This window comes from Teleopsis dalmanni, unplaced genomic scaffold (assembly GCF_002237135.1).
Source record: "Teleopsis dalmanni isolate 2A unplaced genomic scaffold, ASM223713v2 unscaffolded_contig_0169, whole genome shotgun sequence".
NCBI lineage: Eukaryota > Metazoa > Arthropoda > Insecta > Diptera > Diopsidae > Teleopsis > Teleopsis dalmanni.
In genome coordinates, this window is record NW_024031551.1 from 749 (window position 1) to 17547 (window position 16799).

Below are 16799 nucleotides of genomic sequence, written 5' to 3' on the forward strand. Positions count from 1 at the left end.
CTCATATCTAATATTAGCTAAACAAAATAAACCTGAAGAACATAATCCATGACCAATTATTAATCTATACCCTCCACAAATTCCTCAATTTCTTAAATTCATAATTCCTGCTAAAACAATCCCTATATGAGCAACAGAAGAATAAGCAATTAATGACTTTATATCAACTTGACGTAAACAATTTAATCTAATTAAAATTCCTCCAATTAAAGAAATTCTAATAAAAAAATAATTAAATTTTAAACAAACAAATGAAATAAATGAAAATACCCGTAAAAGTCCATACCCCCCTAATTTCAATATAATTCCAGCTAAAATCATTGAACCAGAAATTGGAGCTTCAACATGAGCTTTAGGTAACCATAAATGAACCAAAAATATAGGCATTTTAACCAAAAAAGCTAAAATTATCGAAAAATATAATAACTCATAATTAAACATATAATTACTTAAAAAATAAAAATTTAAATTTCCTAATTTTTCATATAAATAAAAAATTCCAATTAATATAGGTAAAGATACAAATAAAGTATAAAACAATAACTAAATTCCAGCTTGTAATCGTTCAGGCTGATACCCTCACCCTAAAATTAATAATAAAGTTGGAATTAAACTTCCTTCAAAAAATAAATAAAAAGCAAAAATATTTATTCTAGAAAAAGTTAAAAATAAAAAAAATAATATAAAAATTACATTCACTAAAAATAAATTATTATAATTTTTAAATTTTTGAATTATTTCAGTTGCTATTAATATTAATGCACAAATTCAAAATCTTAATAAAATTAATCCATAAGAAATTATATCACACCCTAAAAAATAAGAAATACTTATAAAATAATTTATATAAATATTAAATAAATTAAAAATAAAACTAATAAAAAATAATATATTTTGAACCATTCAAAATATACTATTTAAAAAACAAATAGGAATTAAAAATGAAATAAAAAAAATAAATTTTAACATTATAAAATTCTAAATGATTGAAAATAATCATTTCCATGAGTACGAATTATAGAAACTAAAATAGAAATTCCTAAAGCTCCTTCACAAACTCTAAATGTTAAATATATTATTATAAAATAATTTCTATAATCTATTATATTTATATAACTATATAATAAAAAATAAATTATTAAAATAATAAATTCTAAACTTAATAACATAGATAATAAACGTTTTCGATTAAAAATAAAAGAAAAAATCCCTATCAATACTATTACACAACAAAATAATCAAAAATAAATTATCATTTTTTAGTTTTAATAGTTTAATAAAAACATTGGTCTTGTAAATCAAAAATAAGAATAATTTTTTTAGAACTCTCAAGAAAAAAGAAATAATTCTTTATCATAAATTCCCAAAATTTATATGTTAATTAAACTATTTCTTAAAATCATACATATATTAATTTTAACTATAATACTAATTTCAAGTATTACATTTTTATTCTTAAAACACCCATTATCTATTGGATTAATACTGTTAATTCAAACTATTTTAATTTCAATAATTTCAGGACTAATTTCAAAAACATTTTGATTTTCCTATATTTTATTCTTAATTTTTTTAGGACTACATTATTAGTTTTATTTATTTATGTAACAGCAATTGCTTCAAATGAAATATTTTCATTTTCAATTAAAATACTAATATGAACAATTTCATTAATCACAAGAATTTTATTTTTATGAATTATTTTTTACAATTATATTAATATAGATATATTTACAAATAATGAATCAATATTATTAATTAATTTAAAAATTATAATTAAAGAAAATTCATATATTTTAACTAAACTTTATAATTACCCTACAAATTTTATAACAATTTTTTTAATAAATTATCTTTTAATTACTTTAATTGCAATTGTAAAAATTACTAATATATTTTTTGGACCAATTCGATTTATAAAATAAATGAATAAACCAATATGAATTAAACACCCACTTTTCAAAATTATAAATAATTCTTTAATTGATTTACCAACTCCAATTAATATCTCTTCTTGATGAAATTTTGGATCTCTTTTAGGATTATGTTTAATCATTCAAATTTTAACTGGATTATTTTTAGCTATACATTACACAGCAGATATTAATATAGCTTTTAATAGAATTAGACACATTTGTCGAGATGTAAATTATGGATGACTATTACGAACTCTTCATGCTAATGGAGCTTTATTTTTTTTTATTTGTATTTATCTTCATATTGGACGAGGAATTTATTACAATTCTTATAAATATACACAAACCTGACTAGTTGAAGTAATTATTTTATTTTTAGTAATAGCAACAGCCTTTATAGGATATGTATTACCACGGGGACAAATATCTTTTTGAGGAGCAACTGTAATTACTAATTTATTATCTGCTATTCCTTATTTAGGTATTGATTTAGTACAATGAGTTTGAGGAGGATTTGCAGTTGATAATCCAACATTAACACGATTTTTTACTTTTCACTTCATTTTACCTTTTATTGTTTTAGCAATAACTATAATTCATCTTTTATTTCTTCATCAAACAGGATCAAATAACCCAATAGGACTAAATTCAAGTATTGATAAAATCCCATTTCATCCCTATTTCACTTTTAAAGATATTACCGGATTTATTATTCTAATTATAAGACTTATTCTATTAACTTTAATAAATCCCTATTTATTAGGAGACCCAGATAATTTTATTCCAGCTAATCCTTTAGTAACTCCTATTCACATTCAACCAGAATGATATTTTCTGTTTGCTTATGCAATTTTACGTTCAATTCCTAACAAATTAGGAGGAGTAATTGCATTAGTTACATCTATTGCTATTTTAATAATTATACCTTTTTATAATATAAGCAAATTTCAAGGATTACAATTTTATCCCATTAACCAATTTTTATTTTGAATTATACTATCCACTGTAATTTTATTAACTTGAATTGAAGCTCGATCAGTTAAAGAACCTTATGTTATAATTGGACAAATTCTAACATTTATTTATTTTTTATACTTTTTAATTAACCCTTTAATTAATAAATGATGAGATAACTTACTAAATTAAATGTAAGTTAATTAGCTTGAAATAAGCATATATTTTGAAAATATAAGATAGAATTAAAATTTTCTATTAACTTTACTAAAAATAATTCATATAAATAAATATATTTTTAACCCAACTATAAATAATAAAAAATTTAATGAATATGGTAAATAACACTTTCAAGATAAATATATTAACTTATCATATCTAAATCGAGGTAAAGTCCCCCGAACTCAAATAAATAAAAAAGAAATAATAACTAATTGAAAAAAAATATTAAATTAAATAAATTACATCCTAAAAAAATTACACAAAATAATATTCTTATAAATAAAATTCTCGAATACTCCGCTAAAAAAATTAATGCAAAACCTCCTCTTCTATATTCTACATTAAATCCAGATACTAATTCTGATTCCCCCTCAGCAAAATCAAATGGAGTACGATTAGTTTCCGCTAAACAAATTCTTAATCAAATAAAACCCATAGGAAATAAAAAAAATAAAAACCAAATATAATATTGAAATTTTATAAAATCAATTATATTATATCTTTCAATTAAAAAAATAAAAGATAGTAAAATTAAAGCCAATCTTACTTCATAAGAAATAGTTTGAGCAACAGCTCGTAAACCTCCTAATAAAGAATAATTTGAATTTCTTGATCATCCTGCAATTATTACAGTATACACTCCTATTCTTGTAATTCTTAAAAAAAATAACAAACTTAAATTAAAACTATTCAATCTTCTTAAAACAGGTATGCATATTCACACCAACAAAGATAAAAATAATGAAAAAATAGGAGAATAATAGTAACAAATATAATTTGACATTAAAGGATAAGTCTGTTCTTTAGTAAATAATTTAATTGCATCACTAAAAGGTTGAACTACTCCAATAAAACCCACTTTATTTGGTTCTTTACGAATCTGAATATAACCTAAAACTTTTCGTTCCAACAATGTTAAAAAAGCTACACCCACTAAAACACAAATAATTAATAATAAACTTCTTAATAAAGATATAATAATTTCATTTAAAAACAAGTACTACTTATAATTTTTAAATTATATAAATAAATTCTAAATTTATTGCACTAATCTGCCAAAATAGTAATTAAATTCATTCATAAAATAATTTCTTAAAAATAAATATTAATTCCTTTCGTACTAAAATATTTTATTAAATCAAAGATAGAAACCAACCTGGCTTACACCGGTTTGAACTCAGATCATGTAAGAATAAAAAGTCGAACAGACTTAATATTTAAACTTCTACATTTAAATATGAATCTTAATCCAACATCGAGGTCGCAAACTTTTTTATCGATAAGAACTCTCCAAAAAAATTACGCTGTTATCCCTAAAGTAACTTAATTTTTTAATCACTAATAATGGATCACTTAATCATAAATAAATGACAAAAATTATTAAAAGTTATTTAAATTTTAATATCACCCCAATAAAATTATTTAATAAATTTATAACAAAAAAAACCAAAATAAATTAAAAATTATTAAATAATTAAGATTTATAGGGTCTTCTCGTCTTTTGATCATATTTTAGCTTTTTAACTAAAAAATAAAATTCTATATAAATTTTAAATGAAACAGCTTATATCTCGTCCAACCATTCATTCCAGCCTTCAATTAAAAGACTAATGATTATGCTACCTTTGCACAGTTAATATACTGCGGCCTTTTAAAATTTTTCAATGGGCAGGTTAAACTTTAAATAAAATACAAAAAGAGATGTTTTTGTTAAACAGGCGAATACAAATTTTGCCGAATTCTTTATTTAAACTTTTCAATTATATAAATCAAAACATATAAATATACTAATTTTATCATTATTATTTTACAAATCAAATTATAAAAAATATTTTAATAAATAATTAAAATATACTAAATATTTAATAAAAAAAAATAAATTATAACAAACTTTTTAATAATTGCTAATTCTAAGCATATAATTAATTTAAATATTCAAAACTTATAAACAATTAATTTACAGCTTATCCCAAAATATTAAATAATTATTTAATTTAAAATTTATATATAATAAATTAAATTACAATTAATTCTAAATTAAATTATTTCTTAAAAAACTAGATACCAAATTAAAACCGAAAAACATTTCAATTCCAAAAAATATTAAAAATGATATTATACAATCAACTTTTTTATAAATTTTTAACCGTCTTAAAAATCGAAGAAAAATATCCAAATAAATATTATTTATTTAATAAACCCTGATACACAAGGTACAATAATTAAAATTTCTTTTAAGATACAAATATTTCAATATTTTCAATATTATTACACAATACTAATCAACTATATAAAAATATTTTCAATAAACTTTAAAAAAATTATAAATTTATAATTATTTTTAATATTAAATTTAAATAAATAAAATAAATAATAAATAAATTTAGATCAATTCATAATGATTTGCATAAAAATCTTTTCAATGTAAATGAAATACTTTACTAATTAAGCTTTAAATTGTCATTCTAGATACACTTTCCAGTACATCTACTATGTTACGACTTATCTTATTTTAAAATAAGAGCGACGGCCGATATGTACATATTTTAGAGGTAAAATCAATTTATTTGTCTTTATAAATTAACTTCCAATTCCACTTTTAATTAATTTTTCATATTAATATTCATATAAATACTATTAATGTAACTCATCTCTACTTAAATATAAGCTGAAATAAAATTTATCTATAAATTTAAGAAAATTATTACTCTTTTAAAATATTCTGATAACGATAGATTACAGTATATGAACCGATTGCAAATTTAAGTAAGGTTCAACGTGGATTATCAATTATAGGACAAGCTCCTTTGAATAGACTAAACTACCGCCAAATTTTTTAATTTTCAAGAACATAACTATTACTACTTAAAAACCTAAATTCTACATTTTTAATAATAGGGTATCTAACCCTAGTTTATTTCAAAAATTTTTTAGCTTCAATTAAATTTAAATAAATTTTTAATTAACTTATAATTTCACCTAATAAATTAATTTTAAATTTAACATAAATAATTTCGTTAATTTTAAAATAAAACATTTATATTATTTGTTTAACCGCAACTGCTGGCACAAATTTTGTTAATATTATAATTATAACTAATTCTTAATTTCTTAAATTATTAATATTAATTACTGCGATCAATTTTTTAAACTAATTAATAATCACACAAAAATTTACATGTAAAATTAATTTTAAACAATCTAATAAGCTAAAATCAAACTTTATACATATTTACAAAAATATTATATTTAATATAAATTTATTACTTATTTTTTAATAAATAATAAAATTTAATAAATATACATAAATTAAATAAAATATTTATTTATTAATCCATAAAAATAATTCTTTCCTCACACTTTTGCCCCTTTAATACATATTTACAAAAATTTTAAATGAAAAATAATTTTATTATCCATTTTTTAATAAATAATAAAATTTAATAAATATCCATAAACTAAATAAAATATTTATTAATCCATAAAAATAATTCTTTCCTCACATCTTTGCCCCCTTTAATACATATTTACAAAAATTTTAAATGAAAAATAATTTTATTATCCATTTTTTAATAAATAATAAAATTTAATAAATATCCATAAACTAAATAAAATATTTATTAATCCATAAAAATAATTCTTTCCTCACATTTTTGCCCCCTTTAATACATATTTACAAAAATTTTAAATGAAAAATAATTTTATTATCCATTTTTTAATAAATAATAAAATTTAATAAATATCCATAAACTAAATAAAATATTTATTAATCCATAAAAATAATTCTTTCCTCACATTTTGCCCCCTTTAATACATATTTACAAAAATTTTAAATGAAAAATAATTTTATTATCCATTTTTTAATAAATAATAAAATTTAATAAATATCCATAAACTAAATAAAATATTTATTAATCCATAAAAATAATTCTTTCCTCACATTTTGCCCCTTTAATACATATTTACAAAAATTTTATATTTAAAATAATTTTATTATTTATTTTTTAATAAATAATAAAATTTAATAAATATCTATAAATTAAATAAAATATTTATTAATCCATAAAAATAATTCTTTCCTCACATCTTGTCCCCTTTAATACATATTTACAAAAATTTTCCATTTAAAATTTAAATAAAAAAATTTTAAATATTAATTAATATACTATAAATAATTTTTTTTTAATCAAAAATATATTAATTTTTATAAATTTATTTATTAATATATATATATATATATACTTATTATTTTTTTATTGTTTTTAATTTAAACTATACTAAGTTAGATCAATAAATATCTATATTAATATAAATATTTAATTAATTTATAGATATATATTAATTTTGAATCAAAAATTTGGGGATGTATAAATCGGTAAGGATCTCCTATTTTTTAATATTTATATATTTATCTAATGTTCCATTAAAAAATATTGCCAAATATATAAATATTTAATTAATTAATATATATATATCAAACAATTATAATATTAACCCTATTAAATTAAATTATTTATATTAAATTCCACCCTTATATATTTATATATATAGTATATTTAATAATTATGTAATATTTAATATTTTAAATTATGAAATTTATAATTATATATAAATAAATCTATTTATATAAATATATTAATTTAATATATAGTTATATATATAGGAAAAATAAAATTATCTGTAAATATTTTTATTTTTAAAAAATAAAAATTGAAATTAAAATAAAATTATATATAAATAATATTTATTAAGTATAAAAAAATAAAAAATTTAAAAATACATATTAATTTTTAAATAATAATTAATTTTCCATTTAAAATTTAAATAAAAAAATTTTAAATATTAATTAATATACTATAAATAATTTTTTTTAATCAAAAATATATTAATTTTTATAAATTTATTTATTAATATATATATACTTATTATTTTTTTTATTGTTTTTAATTTAAACTATACTAGGTTAGATCAATAAATATCTATATTAATATAAATATTTAATTAATTTATAGATATATATTAATTTTGAATCAAAAATTTGGGGATGTATAAATCGGTAAGGATCTCCTATTTTTTAATATTTATATATTTATCTAATGTTCCATTAAAAAACATTGCCAAATATATAAATATTTAATTAATTAATATATATATATCAAACAATTATAATATTAACCCTATTAAATTAAATTATTTATATTAAATTCCACCCTTATATATTTATATATATAGTATATTTAATAATTATGTAATATTTAATATTTTAAATTATGAAATTTATAATTATATATAAATAAATCTATTTATATAAATATATTAATTTAATATATAGTTATATATATAGGAAAAATAAAATTATCTGTAAATATTTTTATTTTTAAAAAATAAAAATTGAAATTAAAATAAAATTACATATAAATAATATTTATTAAGTATAAAAAAATAAAAAATTTAAAAATACATATTAATTTTTAAATAATAATTAATTTTCCATTTAAAATTTAAATAAAAAAATTTTAAATATTAATTAATATACTATAAATAATTTTTTTTAATCAAAAATATATTAATTTTTATAAATTTATTTATTAATATATATATATATATACTTATTATTTTTTTTATTGTTTTTAATTTAAACTATACTAAGTTAGATCAATAGATATCTATATTATTATAAATATTTAATTAATTTATAGATATATATTAATTTTGAATCAAAAATTTGGGGATGTACAAATCGGTAAGGATCTCCTATTTTTTAATATTTATATATTTATCTAATGTTCCATTAAAAAATATTGCCAAATATATAAATATTTAATTAATTAATATATATATATCAAACAATTATTATATTAACCCTATTAAATTAAATTATTTATATTAAATTCCACCCTTATATATTTATATATATAGTATATTTAATAATTATGTAATATTTAATATTTTAAATTATGAAATTTATAATTATATATAAATAAATTTATTTATATAAATATATTAATTTAATATATAGTTATATATATAGGAAAAATAAAATTATCTATAAATATTTTTATTTTTAAAAAATAAAAATAAAAATTAAAATAAAACTATATATAAATAATATTTATTAAGTATAAAAAAAATAAAAATTTTAAAACACATCTTAAATTTTAAATTTTAAATAATTTTCCATTTAAAATTTAAATAAAAAATTTTTAATATTATAAAAATATATTAAAAATAATATTTATTTAATATTTATAAATAACAACAAAACAACAAATATAAAAATGAATAAAATTAATTTAATATTTAAAATTTAATAACGTACTTAAAAAGTTAAATAAACACAAAAAAATATACAAAACCATATTTAAATAAATTTTTTATAAAATACACCAAAATCCTTAAAAAATAAAAATCCATCTTAAATTTTAAATGGAAAATTTTAAATGAATTGCCTGATTAAAGGGTTACTTTGATAGAGTAAATCATGTGGTTTACCATATTCATTATATTTAATAGAATTAAACTATTCCTAAAAGAATCAAAATCTTATGTGCTTCTTACACTAAAATATATTTATATGTATATATTAAAATTATTTTTATTAAATTTAAAAAGATAAGCTAATTAAGCTAATGGGTTCATACCCCATTTATAAAGGTTTTAACCCTTTTTTTTTAATTTTTATTAATTCATCTAAAATTTTATTTTTTTTAATTATAATCATAGGAACAATAATTACTATATCTTCAAATTCATGACTAATAGCATGAATAGGATTAGAAGTTAATTTATTAGCCTTTATTCCTTTAATTAATTATAAAAATAACTTAATATCCTCTGAAGCTTCTTTAAAATATTTTTTAATTCAAGCATTCAGATCAGTTATTCTTTTATTTTCAATTATTCTAATTTTAAAAAATAATTCAATTAATGAATCTTTAGAAAAAAATTATTTAATAATCCTTTCTTCTTTACTAACAAAAATAGGAGCCGCCCCTCTCCATTTTTGATTTCCTAGAGTCTCAGAAAGATTATCATGAATAAATCTAATTATTTTAATAACTTGACAAAAACTCGCCCCTTTAAGTTTAGTCTCTTATATTAGAAATAATTATTTAATAAGAATAAGAATTATTTTTTCTGCTATTATTGGAGCCATTGGAGGATTAAACCAAACTTCTTTACGAAAATTAATAGTTTTTTCTTCAATTAATCATATCAGATGAATATTAATTTCAATAAATTCTAATAATATAATATGACTAAATTATTTTTTATTTTATTGTTTTTTATCCATTACATTAATATTAATATTTAATGTCTATAAACTAACACATATTAATCAACTTTTCATAATTTTTAATAAAATAAAAAATTTTAAATATTTAACTTTTATAAATTTTTTATCTTTAGGAGGATTACCCCCCTTTTTAGGATTTTTACCAAAATGATGAGTTATTCAATATATAATTATTAATAATAGAATAATATTATTAATAATTCTTTTGATAACTTCCTTAATTACCCTATTTTTTTACCTTCGTTTAACTTATTCAGCATTTATAATAAATTTTTTTGAATCAAAAATTTTATATTATAATTTAAACAAAAATAAGTTTAATTTCATTTATTTAATCATTTCATTTTTTCTAGATTTGGTCTTTTATTAGTTTCAATAATTTTTTATCTTTATTAAATTAAAGGTTTTAAGTTAATGAAACTAATAGCCTTCAAAGCTGGAAATATGAAATAATTCTTAAGCCTTAGTATAAAATACACCGTTAGAATTGCAGTCTAAAATCATTTATTTGACTATAAAGCCAGCTATTGATTAAAAAGAAATAATTCTTATAAATAGATTTACAATCTATCGCCTAAATTTCAGCCATTTAATCAATCGCGACAATGGCTTTTTTCTACTAATCATAAAGATATTGGAACCCTTTATTTTCTATTTGGTGCATGAGCTGGTATAGTGGGAACTTCTTTAAGAATTTTAATTCGGGCAGAATTAGGACACCCAGGAGCTTTAATTGGAGACGATCAAATTTATAATGTAATTGTTACAGCACACGCCTTCATTATAATTTTTTTATAGTAATACCAATCATAATTGGTGGATTTGGAAATTGATTAGTACCTTTAATACTAGGAGCCCCAGATATAGCTTTCCCACGAATAAATAATATAAGATTTTGGTTATTACCTCCTTCTTTAACTCTTCTTTTAATAAGAAGTATAGTTGAAAACGGAGCTGGAACAGGATGAACTGTTTATCCACCCTTATCTTCTATTATTGCTCATGGAGGAGCTTCCGTTGATTTAGCTATTTTTTCACTACATTTAGCAGGAATTTCTTCTATTTTAGGAGCTGTAAATTTTATTACTACTGTTATTAATATACGATCTTCAGGAATTACTTTTGATCGAATACCTTTATTTGTTTGATCTGTTGTAATTACTGCATTATTATTATTATCTTTACCTGTTCTAGCAGGTGCTATTACAATATTATTAACTGATCGAAATATAAATACTTCATTTTTTGACCCTGCTGGTGGAGGAGACCCAATCTTATACCAACATTTATTTTGATTTTTTGGGCATCCAGAAGTTTATATTTTAATTCTTCCAGGATTTGGAATAATTTCTCATATTATTAGACAAGAATCAGGAAAAAAGGAAACTTTTGGATCTTTAGGAATAATTTATGCTATATTAGCTATTGGATTATTAGGATTTATTGTATGAGCTCATCACATATTTACAGTAGGTATAGATGTTGACACCCGAGCTTATTTTACGTCAGCAACAATAATTATTGCTGTTCCAACAGGAATTAAAATTTTTAGTTGATTAGCTACAATTCATGGAACCCAATTGAATTATTCTCCTACTACTATATGAGCTTTAGGATTTGTATTTTTATTTACAGTTGGAGGATTGACAGGAGTAGTTCTAGCTAATTCTTCTGTTGATATCATCTTACATGATACCTATTATGTTGTAGCCCATTTTCATTACGTCTTGTCAATAGGAGCTGTATTTGCTATTATAGCTGGATTTATTCATTGATACCCTCTATTTACAGGATTATATATAAATGCAAAACTTTTAAAAAGTCAATTTATAATTATATTTATTGGAGTAAATTTAACCTTTTTCCACAACATTTTTTAGGATTAGCTGGTATACCTCGACGATACTCAGATTATCCAGATGCTTATACTATATGAAATATTATTTCAACAATTGGATCTACAATTTCATTATTAAGAATTATTTTATTTCTATATATTATTTGAGAAAGTATAATTATAAACCGACAAATAATTTACTCAATTCAATTAAATTCTTCAATTGAATGATTTCAAAATTCTCCTCCTGCTGAACACAGATATTCAGAATTACCATTATTAACTAATTTCTAATATGGCAGATTAGTGCAATGGATTTAAGCTTCATATATAAAGTATTTTACTTTTATTAGAAATTTCAACATGATCAAATTTAAACCTTCAAAATAGAGCTTCACCCTTAATAGAACAATTAACTTTTTTTCATGATCACACCTTAATAATTTTAGTTATAATTACTATTTTAGTTGGTTATTTAATATTTATATTATTTTTTAATAATTATACTAATCGAAATTTATTACATGGACAAACTATTGAAATTATTTGAACTATTTTACCTGCTATTATTTTATTATTTATTGCTTTTCCTTCTTTACGATTATTATACTTATTAGACGAAATTAATGAGCCTTTAGTTACATTAAAAACAATTGGTCATCAATGATATTGATCATATGAATATTCTGATTTTATAAATATTGAATTTGACTCTTATATAATTCCAACAAATGAATTAAATATTAATAATTTTCGACTTTTAGATGTAGATAATCGAGTTATTTTACCTATAAACTCTCAAATTCGAATCTTAGTAACTGCTGCAGATGTAATTCATTCTTGAACAATTCCAGCTTTTGGTGTAAAAGTTGATGGAACTCCAGGACGTTTAAATCAAACTAATTTTTTTATTAATCGTCCTGGATTATTTTATGGACAATGTTCTGAAATTTGTGGAGCTAATCATAGATTTATACCTATTGTAATTGAAAGTATTCCAACTAACTTTTTCATTAAATGAATCATAAATTATTCTAATTCATTAGATGACTGAAAGCAAGTACTGGTCTCTTAAACCATTTCATAGTAAATTAGCAATTACTTCTAATGAAAAAATTAGTTAAATAAATAACATTAGTATGTCAAACTAAAATTATTAATTAATTAATATTTTTTAATTCCACAAATAGCTCCTATTAATTGATTAAGTTTATTTTTTTTATTTTTTATAATTTTTATTATTTTTAATATAATAAATTATTATTATATACTACCTACTTCATCAAAATCATTAAGTTATAAATTAACAACAAAGATATTTAATTGAAAATGATAACAAATTTATTTTCTGTTTTTGACCCTTCTTCAAGTATTTTTAATTTTTCTATTAATTGAATTAGAACTTTTTTAGGAATTATTATAATCCCAATAATTTACTGACTAATTCCTTCTCGTTATAATATTTTATGAAATAACATTTTATTAACCCTTCACAAAGAATTTAAAACATTATTAGGCCCTACAGGAAAAAATGGATCAACATTAATTTTTATTTCTTTATTTACAATAATTTTATTTAATAATTTTATAGGATTATTTCCTTATATCTTTACTAGAACTAGTCATTTAACATTAACTTTATCTTTATCTTTACCATTATGAATTTCATTTATAATTTATGGTTGACTTAATCATACTCAACATATATTTGCTCATTTAGTTCCTCAAGGAACTCCTGCAATTTTAATACCATTTATAGTTTGTATTGAAACAATTAGAAATGTTATTCGACCAGGAACTTTAGCAGTTCGATTAACTGCTAATATAATTGCAGGACATTTATTATTAACTCTATTAGGAAATACAGGTCCATCTTTAACTTCATTGATTTTATCAATTTTATTATTTAGACAAATTTTATTATTACTTTTAGAATCTGCTGTAGCTATTATTCAATCTTATGTATTCGCAGTATTAAGAACACTTTATTCCAGAGAAGTAAATTAATGTCAACTCATTCAAATCATCCATTTCATTTAGTAGATTATAGCCCTTGACCATTAACAGGAGCCATTGGTGCAATAACAATTGTTTCAGGAATAATTAAATGATTCCATCAATATAATATATCATTATTTATTTTAGGAAACATTATTATTATTATTACTGTTTATCAATGATGACGAGATGTCTGTCGAGAAGGAACATACCAAGGCTTACATACATTTATAGTAACAACAGGATTACGATGAGGAATAATTTTATTTATTTTATCTGAAGTTTTATTTTTTGTTTCATTTTTTTGAGCTTTTTTTCATAGAAGTTTATCTCCAACTATTGAATTAGGAGCTTCATGACCACCTATAGGAATTTCCCCTTTTAATCCATTTCAAATCCCATTATTAAATACAGCTATTTTATTAGCTTCAGGAGTTACTGTAACATGAGCTCATCATAGATTAATAGAAAATAACCACTCACAAACTTCCCAAGGATTATTTTTTACTATTTTATTAGGAATTTATTTCACAATTTTACAAGCATATGAATATATCGAAGCCCCATTTACAATTGCTGATTCTATCTATGGGTCAACATTTTTTATAGCAACAGGATTTCATGGAATTCATGTTTTAATTGGAACAACTTTTTTAATAATTTGTTTAATTCGTCATTTAAATAATCATTTTTCCAAAAATCATCATTTTGGATTTGAAGCAGCTGCTTGATACTGACATTTTGTTGATATTGTTTGATTATTTCTTTATATTTCTATTTATTGATGAGGAAGATAATTAAATTCATTATTTATCTAAATAATATAAAAAGTATATATGACTTCCAATCATAAAGTCTATAAAATATAGATTAGATAATTTTATTATTAACAATTATAGCAATAATTATTTTAACAATTTGTTCTATTGTAATATTTTTAGCTTCAATTTTATCAAAAAAATACTTAATGATCGAGAAAAAAATTCCCCCTTTGAATGTGGATTCGATCCAAAATCTTCTTCACGAATTCCATTTTCACTTCATTTTTTTTAATTACAATTATTTTTTTAATTTTCGATGTTGAAATTGCATTAATTTTACCTATAATTATAATTTTAAATTTTTCAAATTTATTTATATGAAGAATAACTTCAATTATCTTTTTAATTATTTTATTAATTGGTGTGTATCATGAATGAAATCAAGGGATATTAAATTGATCTAATTAAATGGAAAATTTATTTTAGGATTGTAGTTAAATTTAACATTTGATTTGCATTCAAAAAATATTATTTTATGTAATCTATCTTATAAAGAATATGAAGTGATACATCACATTTAGTTTCGACCTAAAAATTAGGTAAATTACCCTTATTCTTAATATTAATTGAAACCAAAATAGAGGTTTATTACTGTTAATAATAAAATTGAATAAAATTCCAATTAAAGAAATATGATGAACAAAAAAAAGCTGCTAACTTTTATTTTTAATGGTTAAATTCCATTTATATTTCTATATTTATTTATTAGTTTAATAAAAACATTACATTTTCATTGTAAAAATAAATATTATTATTTATAAATTACTAATTTTAATTCTTTAAGTATTTAAAGATAACATAAATCTCCCTTACAACTTCAACGTAATACTCTAATTATAAGCTATTTAAACACCAAATAACAAAAAATATTAGTACAAAAAAAATAAACTTATTAATATTATAATTAAACTATTATTCTGCAAAATTTGATTAAATTTTGAATATCCCAATAAATTTTTATATAAATAAAATCCTCCAAAAAATTCAGATCAACCCTGATCAAAACTTTTATACAAATTTTTACCTAAAAATAAAAAATTAAAAATTAACCCATATGTAACAATATTAGGCATAAATCACATCGAACCAAAAAATAAAGAAATAAAATAATTTTGTAAAGATTTATTGAAAAAATATAAAGAAATTTTTGAAATATAATATCCTACTAATCCCCCTAAAATACACACAATTAAAGTTAATAATTTTAATAAAAAAGGTAAACAAATTATTGAAGGGGTGCCAAATAACAGTCAATTTAAAAATCCTCCACCAATAATTCTTATAAATAATAAACCAGATATTCCTTTTAATATAATTCAACTATTATCTCTCAATAAATTTAAACTATAAAAATTAAAATTTCCAACTAATGAATAATAAACTAAACGAATTGAATATCTAACTGTTAATCCTGTAGAAAAGAAAAAAAGAAAAAAAGAAAATATATTAATATAACTCAATGATACAATTTCTAAAATTATATCTTTAGAATAAAATCCAGCCAAAAAAGGTATTCCACATAAAGCTAAATTAGCAATATTAAAATATCTACATGTAAAAGGTATATAACTTCTTAATCCTCCTATTAAACGAATGTCTTGTAAATTATTTATATTATGAATAATAGCCCCAGCACACATAAATAATAATGCTTTAAATAAAGCATGAGTTAATAAATGGAAAAAAGCTAATTTATAAAATCCTATAGATAAAATTCTCATTATTAACCCCAATTGACTTAAAGTAGATAATGC

At 19.5% G+C, this 16799-nt stretch overlaps 2 protein-coding genes and 1 pseudogene across 2 annotated transcripts; 2 read left to right on the top strand and 1 right to left on the bottom strand.

The window, feature by feature from the left end:
* The first annotated feature begins 1925 nt into the window (after positions 1-1925).
* LOC119663156 (cytochrome b-like) lies at positions 1926-3062 on the top strand. Its single transcript, XM_038072821.1, is given in 1 exon segment — positions 1926-3062. A coding segment is annotated over 1 exon segment (1137 nt).
* An 8160-nt stretch (positions 3063-11222) lies between these two features.
* LOC119663157 (cytochrome c oxidase subunit 1-like) lies at positions 11223-13266 on the top strand (the record flags this gene model as incomplete). The annotated part of the gene is given in 2 exon segments (XM_038072822.1): positions 11223-12252; positions 12255-13266. Coding segments are annotated over 2 exon segments (1296 nt in total), but the record flags the coding sequence as incomplete, so codon positions are not given.
* Positions 13267-15980: 2714 nt separating this feature from the next.
* Positions 15981-16796, bottom strand: LOC119663155 (annotated as a pseudogene).
* Between the last annotated feature and the right edge of the window lie 3 nt (positions 16797-16799).